This window comes from Salarias fasciatus, chromosome 22 (genome assembly GCF_902148845.1).
Source record: "Salarias fasciatus chromosome 22, fSalaFa1.1, whole genome shotgun sequence".
NCBI classification, from domain to species: domain Eukaryota; kingdom Metazoa; phylum Chordata; class Actinopteri; order Blenniiformes; family Blenniidae; genus Salarias; species Salarias fasciatus.
Genome location: NC_043765.1, coordinates 15,092,410 through 15,105,431, shown reverse-complemented (window position 1 = coordinate 15,105,431; position 13,022 = coordinate 15,092,410). Strand labels below are relative to the sequence as shown.

Sequence of the window (13,022 nt, the reverse complement as noted above, 5' to 3'; positions counted from 1 at the left end):
TTTAAATACTAGGGAACAAAAAGGAAGTTTTGACAAAAAAAACAAAGACTAAATGTAGCCTGTAACAAGTTCAGTGAGTTCTTATTGATCTTATTGGCCATCACATTAAAGCCTCACCCTCATCCTCTCCTCATCAGTGGTTGTGCAAAGTGTATAGTTGGTCCAAAGTCTCTTGCTCTCTGGATGGTGGAGCCACTGCCCGTCTGCTCCACAGTCCTTTGTTGCTTTTTCTAAGAGAAATGAGAGAATAGTCTCAACTCAGTTCTTGCAGATTATGTGGCACAAATTCACGACTGAGAGAAAAATATAAGAGGAGAACTTTAATAAACCTCTCCACTCACCGTGGGGGTCGAGGCCAGGAATGTAGTCGGGACAGTTTTGGGAGGCAGACGTTCCTGCTGGAGCGTCGTCCCAGCACAGCCAGCCGTCCCAGGTCCGACTGCAGTACGGGCCTGAAACACCATGGATAACAGCTTCCAATCCGGTCACATCCCCGGACAGACTACCAGTGTGTCGCAGGACACATCTATCTGCTCTTACGTGCCTTCGACACTCATGATTCACTTCTGCCTACCTGGATTTTGTTTACCTTCTTGATTCTTGTCAGACTCATAATATAATGATAAACTGCTGTTTACCTTTTGGAGGGAGTGCTAGATTTAGAAGATCGGCCTGAGAAGCCAGAATCACTACCTGATTTATTATATGGTGGATCATTCTTCATTTTCTCCAGGCATTTCTCCTCGTTTTGGAGGATAGTTTGTTCCACGCTGACCCCCGTGGCGGCTGTGCTTGGCTCTTGCATGTCGTCCCTTAAAAAGCCGTGAATTTCTTTCTGGGAACAAAAAAGTTAAACAAGTGAATGCATGGAGAAAGTGATACAAGCGCGGACTCCGGTCCAGTATTTACTGTAAACAGCCAATGAGCAATTACCTCTAAAGTGTCCTTTGATGCAGGCTGACAATTAGAGCCAGTTTGGACCCAGTTACCTGATTCATCACAGAGTTTGGTTGCTTTTTCTGTTGAGAGAATAAAGAAATCGACTCATTGGTACCTTGGCAATTGCATAATTTATCAAAGGCTATCCTGAAAGCGTCTACTTTAGGGATTAAATTACTGACAGGAACAGTTTACAGCTTCTGTTTGTTTAGTAAAGAGTTCAGGAGAGAATATTTGTATTTCTTGGCTGTGTCCTTCAGGGCTTTGCAGCAGCACCGTATTGGCAAAACCCTTCAAGTGTAAATTGAACCTTGAATCAAACAACTGTGAATAATTTACCTTGGCGCCCATCATCTAAAGTTATGTCAAAAAGAAAAAGTCCACCTTTTGTAGAAAATTTTCTGGCAAACCGTCAAATGTCAGGCTTGAAACCACATGCGCTGCAGATCTATGGTTCGGCTCAGAATGAGGGCGCATTGTTCTCCACAACAACGACTGCAGCCCGACTGCCCGCTCGGCTCTGACAGCTCATCAACTGTTCGACGGCCGCTACCAGTCGCGCGCCTCCCCGAAGCTCTCGCAGCCAGCAGCTCCACTCTCTCAGACCGGCGAGGAGCTGCTCAGCGTCACGGCCATTTTGGGAAGATCCTTTATGAGCCGTCTCTTACGAAAACACCTCCTCCGTTCCCTCGTTCGGATTCTCTCTCCCCATCCATCTCCCAGACTCCAGCTTTCCCGTACGACTGTGCTCTCTTCTTCTCTTTCCGTCTTGTTTTGTTTCTTTTCTTTCCTCATTCATCTCTCTGTCCTCTCCTTCACCTCCCCGCTCTCCGTCAGACTGCATCTTCTAAATCAGACATGACTTGACTCTGGATCTCTTCACGTAGACATTATTTAGCCACGTATTACTCACAACTTAAAAAAACTGCACACACAATGGAAACTAGTGATACTGCTGTTTAGACATTTGATGTACTCATATAATTAAAGTTCAGTGTCAATTTCAAGATAATTAAATGTCTTTTTTTTAATTTGATGATTTACCTTTTATCCCCAATATCAATCATTAATACCAGCTGTCACATGTGCTCAGTTTTAAGAAAATCTTCCCTTCTTCGTGGTACAGAGAAGCTTTTTTTTTTATTTATTAGAGGCTGCAGCCATGCTTGCCGCTTTCCAAGACTAGACGAGAGATACAAATTACAGAGGCTTCAGTTTTGCATGTATTCTGTAATAAAGCAACGCATTGGTTGAATAAGTAGACAAATTACAATGTTGATCCATTGACTGCCCAAAAATGAAATGAGTTTTTGTTTTTTTTCAAAGTATTGCTGCTTTTCATCCAAAGGAGAAAATTAATGTCTCACCCAAACTTCAGTGCACAGACAATCAGAACTGTGAGTCTGTATCTGAAGGAAATGACGAGAAGTTAGTTCACAAAAAGTTATTTCGCTCAAAGTTGTGTGCTGAAGGGTCTGAGCACCAGAGAGGGGTCGAGTCGTGTGCAGGTTCAGGCCTGCTGTGGATCAGGGGCAGGACACTTTGATAAAGCAGCAGCAGCAGCAGCAGCACGTCTTGGAGTAATCAGGATGCATGAGGATGTATTAAAGCAGCACTTGGCTGACTCAGGTGTCAAGTGCCTCACGTACAGTCTGCAAACTGTGCATTAGTTCGGTCTTATGCTGATTATTGTGCAAGGTCGAACCACAAAGAGTCTGGCAAGTACTGAGAGCGTACGCCATTCACATACTGCTTCTTTCTAGGAAACAATGTTAACAGACTCTGAGACCTTTTTATTTACTGAATATGTGGCAATTCGGACCGGCTGGAGACACACGATACAAAGATGAACAATTCCCACTTTTAGGAACCATAATAATCTGCACCAAATGTACTGAGAGTCCATTCAATAGCTATTGAGCTGTTTCAGTCAAGTGATTTCACTGAGCGGCCCACAGACTCTGAACCACTCCAGCAGCTGCAGAATGGCCACTAATAAACAAACAAGCTGCAACTATAAAACAATAAAATGTCCAAAATGTAGACGCAAAGCAGAGCCACTAGAGAACTAGCTGAGTGGTTTGATAAAAATGTAATTTCATTGAAATGTATTTTCCATTTAGGATATGAGGCATGGGATCATGCAATTAATCTGAAACGTTCAACAACGAGACGCAGTTTGACTGCCTCTCAGTTGAATCTAAATAAAATCAACTATTATTATTATTTGAGGTTTCTGGTTCAGAGCAGATAGTAAGCACACTGACCTGACTTCTCACACACACACACTAACTCTTTCTGCAGATCTAAAACTTGTTGTAGTCTTTTGACAAATGTATAAAACTTTCTTACCGGCTGCTTCCAGGTCAGACTGATCTGGGCAGTTCTGCGTTACAGATGTCCCGGCGGGCGTTTCATCCCAACACAAGAAGCCGTCCCACATACGACCACAGAAGATGCCTTAGTGATGAGGGAAAAGTTTTTTTTACAAACATGTTTTTTCTATAGTCAGTGCAGTAGCTGTAAATGTGTGACACTAGATGTAAATGTGAGAAAAACAGGAGTTCATTAAAGATGTCCCATCTACTGTGATACATTTGTACTGTTAAGGAATTTTCTTCCTTTTCCTTGTACGACCCATAAATCCAATCTATTAAAAGACAAAAATGATGATTTGCATCAGTTTGTTCACCAAAGACTAACTCTGACACTAAATAAATGGCCAATAAATGGAAAATTATATATATTTTGTACATATACACTGAATCAGATTCCTTAGAGAACTTCTACTTCTGGATTTCCTGACAACAGCACTTATGCTTATTGTGAAAAATGCACCACTCATTGCACTTTCCAGAACTATTTCCATCAATTCTCTACAGCCGTGAAAGCAATTCATCAGCAGTGTTAACCTAAAACTTTCTTTCCCTTCGGCTGTGCTGCAAGCTGACAACACTACACCACCTTAAACCAGGAATGTTTATAGTGTTTTGAACACAATTAATTGTTTTCCAACATGTCTACGCCTGCGACGCTACACTAAAGGTAATCGATCTGGCCTTGAAGAGCTTGGAAATAATTCGGGCCTCTCACCAGTCCCGTTCGGCCGGTTGTCTCTTTTGGAGAGCTCAATACACTCGTATTGACCCTGACTCAGCACCTGCTCGCTCTGCCTCTCTAAAGCAATCCATGCAGGGCTGAGTGATGGGTCCGAGATTGGCTCGGTCGCCGGCGACGCCCTGTGCTGTGGAGAAAACATCACATTCCAGTTAAGAGTAAACGGACAAAAAAAACAAAAAAAACAAGTGTGAATGCAGCCTTTCTCAAGCACCTGCAATCTGCATCCCTGATTGACAAACCACTCAGAACATTAATGAATTATAGACATGGCGAAGTTTTCAGAAGCATCTCCAGAACCGATCTGCTGTAGTTTTCTCTCTTCCTTTGACAATTTCTCTCCTTTCACATAACTCAGTTTAATGCGTGTGGGAGCTGTCAAAAGAAGTTAAGCAGCTGATATTCTCCAAACGGATCTTATCTCATCTCTTTTGTTTGTGTTTGGAGGAAGCGTTGAAAGGAGGAGAGCCGCTGTGTGAAATGCTGATTTCAATCACGCTGCCCACTGAAGGAGAGAGAGCCTCTTTTACTGGGACTTATCTTCCTGTTTTCTTCGCTTGAAATTTAAGCCTCTCGGAGTACCGGGCTCGTGCTCTTGCATTTTTTAAGGAATTTGAACGCCTTGGCGGGGAGATTGTGTCCAGACGCCTTATCGCACCTGGCTGTTTGTGGAGGGAAACGCGACTTCTCATTAGATTAAAGATATCTTTCTTACCATTCTGATAAAATTAAAAAAAAACAAATAAAAACACCAGTGAGGAGTTCACAGCTCTGATGTCCCGTGTAGCAGTTTAGCAGCCGTACATATGATGTCACTCCAAGCATTGAAGTAAATGACGTCATACATACGACCACCAGGCCACCACCAGTATCAGCTGAGCGGCGCGTCTCCAACACGCCTCCCGGAGTCCTCCCCTCAACTCTAACACACCACGCGTGACAAACAACAGCCGGAAGGCGTCGGCCACTGAAAACGTTTGGCGGCAAAACCTCAACGCCAAGCGTGAAGCTGATGAGCAAAGGCTTGAGTTTTTTTTTTTTTTTTTAAAAGTTCCCTCAGTCTCCTCACTGCAGATTCACAAAACCGCATTCATCACCGAGCCAGCGGGAAATGAGTGTATTCGCATCACACTGCCACAATTTTCCCCAGACATCAGATAAGTGTTGAGACCTTTGACTGATAATTTCAACAGGCCCATTTGGATAATTGAGGCAATTTCTTAAACGTTGGGGGACGGTGAATGTGACGCAGATCTCCAGGGTGTAATGAAATCACAGCAGATGGAATCAAATCCCGAGCTTGGGAGGAATCTTGAGTCAGATCAAATCCTTAATGAAGACCTCTGGGCACCTAATGAGGTCCGAGCAATGTCCCATCTACTAACCGTCCATCAGAAGAGCTGGACACACTCTGGACGGGTCAATCGAGGACAAACACAGTCACGCACACACAGAGGAACCACAGGAAGAACATGCAGCCTGTATGCTCACAAGCGTATCGATACAAGCCAGGTGTGCTGTGATCTGTCATGTTGGTAAACCTGGTGTCGTTAACACTCGACTGAATTCAGCATTAAAAAAAATAAATAAATCAAAATATAATAATCGCACTCGATGACTTGCTTGACTGAGTTTGCTGAGAATTATGCAAAGCAGAATGATTGGGATCATAACGTTGCTCATTTGCATCCAAGAACCCTTAAAATGGAGTAATCGCTCAGAGTTTATTAGTAAATCACCCATGCAAGACCAGAGCCGTGTGGATTGTGACGGGAGACGTCAGTGCTGATATATTGTGAAGCCCTGGAGGAAATAATAAACATGTGGCAGAATTAGGCAGAGATTTTCACAGGGAAACACAAAATGGATGCAACTGTTCTGACATTTTCACCTCTGATTGTGTTTCTTTTCATTCTTTTGTTGTTTTCCATCTTCTATCACAGTAATTTGGCGACCTGTTCAGGCTCCCTATTGGCTTGAACAGAGCCCAGTGACCCCTGTGACCCAAGTCTGGATGAAGCAGGTCTGAAAGCCACATTATTAAAAAGACGATTTATCACAGCAGCTATTTTGTATTGCTTCATAATTTCTCTCCTCGTGTTGGTTTATTGTACCTGCTTTGAATTACAATCTCTGCTTTTAGCTCGGCTCAGGTCACTTCTGTTCATTCGATTGAAGTAACTGAATAAAATACAACAACGTCTGCCAAAAGGAGCAATCTAAATCTTAATCTGAATCTAAGTCCAAATTGAAATGAGTTGAGTGAATAAAGTTGACAAATCAAGCGGGAAATTGGAGGAACGATAAAATCAAAACTTGGAAAATGTAAAAGCCACAGGCCTTCACTTCATTATACGGTACATCTTTGATTTTCTCTGGTTTTTCTACTCTATAAATCTTTCAGTCTCTAAATGTATTCCTAAAACTCTTGCATTTGGTTGAACATTCATCAACACAGACATGCTAAATATGTGAAATGTTTTTATTCTCCCCCATGGTTTCCATACAGATTTACTGAGAATAGTATTCAATTAAGTAATGGGCTGATTAATACAATGCTGAGTTTCAGTTTTATCATTTTGTGTCCAGGCCTGCGGAAATAAAAGATTGCAAGCATTTGCAAATACAAGAATTACATCCAGCAGGAGTAGAGCTGAGTAAATACTCACAGACACCGAGACAATCAAGGATCATTTATCCTTCCGGGTATCCCATAATTCAAAATCAGAAATATTAATTTAAATAACAAGTGAAAATGAATTATGAGATTTTGCTGATAACAGAAAAACTATTAGAGCGCTGAATATCACATGTTGGTGTAATGAAAACTGACACCTGCGTTTCTGCACATGTTCTGCATCCATAATGAGCGGGACGGTTGGTCTTCCCACCTTCGCTTCAACGCCACATCCTCCTCTGAAGTAGTGAGAAAGAGCTTACCAACAGGAAAAACCCCAGGATCCGGAAGCAGCCCGCTAACCTCATATCTTCTCCTTGCAGGCGAATCTCTGCAGAGAGAGGGAAGGAGAGGGGAACAAAAAGTTAAACCTGAATCATGTGTCGACCGTGAAAGTGACTGACTGAGCAAACATTTGGTTGTTGTTTCAGACCAGGATTACAGCCCCTCGGGAGAAAACAGCCACAGTGATCGTTCATCTGAAATGCAAAACGCTGCAGCAGGAGGACTGCAGTTTGTGGCGTTGCACAGCCCTCTGTTCGACCGGCAGTCAGCTCACCAGCATGGCAGAGTAACGGTACGGCTACGCGAAGAAAAACGTGACACAATACAATTACGTCTCTATTTTTTTTTTTTTTTTGCCCCCTCAATAATAATTAATGATTATTAATCATCGTGCACAAAGTCTCTGCCCTGCAGGACGGTGAGAGCAGTTCAAAGAGCAGCCCAGATTAAAATTCACTTCAGGTCTCTGTGCTCTGGCGTGCAGAGTCCCCCGCTGGAAGCCCATCACGCCACAGTTTGAACAGTTAGAGCGACCTGCTGGTCGTCCTGCGCACCGAGCAGCCCCCCATGGGGCGGTCTGCTCTGCAGATAGGCATGCCTGAGCAGGTCCTTTAAGTCCTGCACCAAAAACAAACAAAAAAAAAAAGGCCAGCAGGATTAATGGTATTTGTTCTGGCTTCAGAGACACACTGATGGTAGGCTACTTAGCTTTAGGATGACAAATAAACCCGCAACTGCCAAAAACCGGAGGCTCGGAGTACTGATCTCTGACCAGGGATCCGTTGAAATTTGCTAAAATCTCCCATTACTCTTTCATGCTATCCTGAAATACAAACTGAGAGTGGATATATTAACTTCAGAACTGCTGTCAGTGCTGAATCTAGGCCACTGTTCAGTCTCGGGGCCCAAAAACGCTCAAACACCGATCATCTGCACACACACTTCACCAGCACTGAAAACACAACTCATTGTCTAGACTAATACACGACGGCCTATTTAAAACGATTTAAAGTCAAAATGCACGCATAATCTACTCATTGCAGCTCCCATAAGCTCCCATATTGTGAGGATATATGCCTTTAAGGACTTTTTTAACTCAATTATTCTGTTTCATCTTTTTTGTTTAAATTACAAACCACTGAGCGGCTCTGTAGAATGTTAAACTGAAAAGATACAGACCCAGAAACGAAAGGCCAAACGAAGGCCGTATCAGCCAAGTCTGGATATTAATACTTATTCACTCCTCAAGTTGACTCCGCTTCTCTTCATACATGGCAAAAAAATGTAGACAGAAAAAAAGAACTGCTGTGAAATCATCATACCTCGATATTGGCTTCCTGCTTTTTTAAATAAACCACTTCAACAACTTCCAAGCATTGAACCCATAATTAGAATTTTAAAACTTTAAATGCCAGCTTTGGTATGTAAAGGTCTTTTAATAAAGGAAAACCCACCAAAAATGAAAAACATCCCTTAAAATAGATAAATGAATTGTAGGAGAATGGAGATTTGGTGGTGATAAGAGGCATGGATATGACTGGTGATGATACCACTTTGATGGCTTTTTCATGTATAATTGATGAAAACATGAACCGACAGTAAATGGGTTTAAATCCTGAAAATGTTTGAACGTTTGGCAGCTGTAAAAGTCTTTTAGATTTCAAATAAATTTAAATAATCCTCACATTTAAGCACATATTCAAAAATCTGTTGAGATGTCCGTGTTCTCTTAGCCTTCAGCCCAGTCCTGCAGTCCACCTGACATTCCCAGCACGAAAATCGAAGTACAATAATTCACTGCACTGAAGTGTGGAACCGGTGTGCTGGAAAGCAAAGTGAAGGTCGCTGCGGCGAACAGCTTTACCAAGGAGTGTAGAAGCAACACAAAGAAACACACAAAACATGCATCCATTACACGCTGGGTAGCAGAACAAAGACGGGGGAGGGCTTATGGATCCCTTAAACTGCCTCTGGGGGAGATTCGATCTATAAAAACTATCATGACTTCAGTGCGATTCTGCATCAGAGCCGCGGGTAATTACGTGAGTTCATCAGAAAGTGGATTAATAGCTGTGCTCTTTGAAAGACGCATGTTCTACACAATTAGAATCCCGGAAGAAATGCAAGAGTTTTTTTTTCCATCCAACAGGAAAAACAGGCTCCTTCAATGAGTTGTGCTTATACCTTCTGTTTGTTTTATATAGCATTGAGATGGATCATGACTCCTTCCTTTCTACTTTTGAAAGATATCAAAGTTATAAAATAATTCATATGGGGGGGCGGATTTTATTTAACTGGCACAATGGTTGCAGCGTGTATCGATTCAAATTACCGTCCTTCAAGAGATGCTATTTACGGCCCTTGGTGCCACTTTCCGATGGCTGAGGCATTCGACAATAATACATTACTATTTGATGTGACAGGTCTGCACCTGGAGCCTTGGAAGCAAGCCTTTCCTCTGATTTTATTGTAGATTAATTTAATGTGTGTTGTCAATTCTGCCGGTAAAGTAGCTTCCATCCTGACAGAAACACTTCAGCAGAAGCAGGAGGGGGAATAACGGATATTTGCACTCTGGTTATTACTGTGGCTCATAAACACCTGAAACACCCACATGATGGTTCAGGAAGTCGTCAAACACACCAGAACGTTACAGAAAGTACATCTGAAATTGGCATTTGAGGTACAACACATAATATATCATAACGTGATACTGAAGTCCTCAAACAAAAGTCTCCACGAGCCAGCTGAGGAAACGACTCTCAGCATTTCTGCTGAAGCCTGAACCGAACTGCAGCTCCTTCTAAAAAACAGCCGCAATAATTGCCAACACAAGCGTTTGCAGACACTTTAAATCACAGAGGTTGTGGTATGTGAGTTAGGATAAGCTGCTTGCAGTCACATTCCATATTCATGAAGGCAAACACAGTAAATGGAAGGCGTTATCGTGCTCCAGCATGTTTGTGCGCAAAGTATCACGTTTGTACCCATTTAGTAGATAAGACTCATAGTAGACGTCAATAAACAAAAAAAAAAAAAAACGAGTTTTTGCACTGGATTTTCTACGTGTTGCAGTAGTAACAACCTTTTTAATGAAACGTGTGACTACTTGATCAAATTTTGACTGTACTGTTTTAAAAAGCTAACAGAACATTAGAGATGTTCCTACTGTCTCCAGTCTGCAGCGCCAGATGTGAAGACTTGTAAAGAAGTGGTTTTGTCATCTACTGTATGAAAGAGATGGTTTGCTGATCAGAAAGAGTAATAAAGTCAATTGTGTGTAATGCTGAAGGTGGTTAAAACTCAGGATTATCTAAGACAATAAATCCACCTGCTGTGCTTCATTAATATGCTTGCTGACAGCCTGTTTTAAATCTTAAACATCGCTGCAACATACATCAGAGAAACGCAAACCTCCAGGCCGTATTTGACTTCTTGAACGAACATGGGAGTTTCCTTCTGTAATGTCTTTCAGCCATCGGCATTAAGGCACTCGAGGTCTTTAACACAGACCCTCGAGCATTCTGTGAGCGAGGAGCACCTATGGATACATGTGTAGCTCATTAAAAACACAAACCCCCCCCACAGAGAAGACAGCGGAAAGCACTCAGAGAGCACGAGTTTGTAGAGTAAACAGCACACTGGACGCTCTCTATGACTGTTCAGCACTAAAAGCTACTGTAACGTCAGCGTAAAAGGTCAGACGGTGTCAATGGGGATTTGAATCTTTTGCAATATTAAGCAGCACTTCCACCATGGCTCATTTTGACAATAAAGACATTTAATTCCTCTGTGGCGACTGGAATGGGGGCGAAAAGTGTGAAAAATAGTCGAGGATTAGCTCCCTTGATTACTCTGCTTGATTTAAAACTGTTGTGAACTCTATTATCTCTGCTGTCTCCTCCTGTCACTTTCAATATGGAGCCCCTTCAAAAGTGAGCGCAGCACAAAATATCTAACGGTGTGGATGTTTCTAATTGGTGCTCTTGGCTCTTTCTGTCGTTGCTGTAACGTATTTATGTTCCATCCGTGGACGCTGATAATTATTGGCATCATTATTTCTGCTTAATCTCCGCCTCCTCCTTGGTTTATTTCCTTCCTGCCCCTCTTCAAGCGATCCTTATATCATTCTGACAGAAGCGCACGGACCCGAGCGTCTCCCCTCTCTCCCCGTGCGGCGGGCGGTCACGGGCGCGGCGACAGCACAGATTTGCGCTGACATCACGTCGGTGATTGAGGATGCGGCGGCTGGATGTGACTCCTCGCCGTTTCAGACGCCATCGCTCAGTCTGAAGGGAGCAGCCACGCAGACGTGAGCTGGCGTCCCGAGCTGGATAACAATGTGGGTTCAGGTGGATTAGTTTGAAAAACGGACCGACTGCGGACGTTGCCCACTGGGCTGTCAAATAATTCTTGCCTAAACAGCAAAAAGGCATATTTGCGATGAACTGCGAGCCGCCTGACGTACGAGCGAAAGACTGTATTTACTGCTTACTGCTGCAGCACTCATAATCACAGCATAGATGAACTTTCTAGTGACGGCCTCCACCTAAAGCCCACACTGGTGTTGTGCTTAAGCAATGTAATTCAGCAAGCTGCATATGCATATGAGTAAATGCCAAAAAAAAAAATCAGTCAGCATCTGCTATTTCTCATGGCTGCGTCAATATTTATTACATTACAAGAAAAAAAAGAAAACAACTACCAGTACATGGAAAAATGTTGTGTTCCTCAAACATTCTACCTTGAGCTCCATGCAGCAACTTAATCAATCAAAAATCAAATCAAAATACATGGTATTCAGCTGGATTATTCACTTTATGTTAAACCTACACTAAGGAACTTTTCAACCTTAATAAAACATTTTAATATCTTTTGTGATGATACATCGACTTATAACTAGTTGAATGTCCCCTCTGTCACGGGCTGAGGGCGTCAGTGTTGCTTTCACTTGGACTAAGAAACTGTGAGGAGGGCGGTAGGAACCCTGCACACTCAAAAGCTCCAGACGTGCGGACTGCTTTACGGCATGCGTCACATCATGATATAACATCGTTTAGCCACCATTAGATTCATTTAGATTCATGACCTCGTCGCTATTGGTCCTTCACACAGCCACTGGAAACAAATGTAGGCGACTTCAGTCCCACAGCATGCCACCGGGAGCAGCATTTTTACAACACCACGCGCTAGTCCTCATGGGAACTGTTGTATTCGTTCAGGCAAAACACTACCGCTTTTGTCCACTGGCGCCGCCAAAATCAACGAAAACTGAAAGTTCCTTAGTGTTGCTTTAAGATGCCAGTTCTAAAATACCGCAATAACACACAGAGAGGCTAGTTTGAACACTAATGATGCCATTTTTTCATCAATTTAGAGCAATGAATAACACCCTGGTCCATTGTATTTAAGATTGAGACTTGAAATGAAATGGTATATAACATAGGTATATTATAATACAATGGTTATGATGGACATAATGAGCAGCAGGTCTCAACCTTACTTATGAGATGATTTCATTGTGATTTTTTTTTTATATTGCACATATATAAAGAAACAGATAAAACAGAAACACTGCAGTTGATCAGGGAAACTGGTGTAAACATTTATTTTCTACTGCAGTTTATATGTAAAGCTTCAGCTCAATACAACTCAGCGGAGTGGTCACTTTTTCCTGTGTAATAATCAACATTCAATTTACCGTCTTGTGATTTTTCACAGACCTCTCAGCACATTTAAGGGGTTTCCTTTAAAAAAAAACATCGTCAGTTACTGGGTGTAATTAGCAATACACACCCTGGATGAGGCTTACAGCCAAAGAGCATTTTGATGTTTTATTATGGCGATTTCACTGCAATCATGGCTCGACTATGTGGCTGCACTAGCAGTTAATTGGTTGATGGCTAAACTTAATCCATTTAAATAATTGGATGAAACGTCTTTTAAAACGATTTCTTCCTGAACAACACAGAAATGTTACTGCAAGACAAACTTTATAAGTCAG

At 42.3% G+C, this 13,022-nt stretch overlaps 1 protein-coding gene across 1 annotated transcript in view; it reads right to left on the bottom strand.

Moving 5' to 3' along the window:
- The window catches only part of calcr (calcitonin receptor), a 53,334-nt gene that overhangs the window by 18,441 nt on the left and 21,871 nt on the right, over positions 1-13,022 (bottom strand). The window contains exons 2-9 of the mRNA XM_030120848.1: positions 6,997-7,064; positions 4,033-4,183; positions 3,292-3,399; positions 934-1,019; positions 694-835; positions 342-452; positions 118-230; positions 1-8 (exon numbers count right to left, since the gene is read on the bottom strand). The exon at positions 1-8 is cut by the window's left edge and continues 65 nt beyond it. Coding sequence (XP_029976708.1) covers positions 1-8; positions 118-230; positions 342-452; positions 694-835; positions 934-1,019; positions 3,292-3,399; positions 4,033-4,183; positions 6,997-7,041 — 764 coding nt within the window. The 5' untranslated portion in view covers positions 7,042-7,064. The remainder of the gene's footprint in view (positions 9-117; positions 231-341; positions 453-693; positions 836-933; positions 1,020-3,291; positions 3,400-4,032; positions 4,184-6,996; positions 7,065-13,022) is intronic.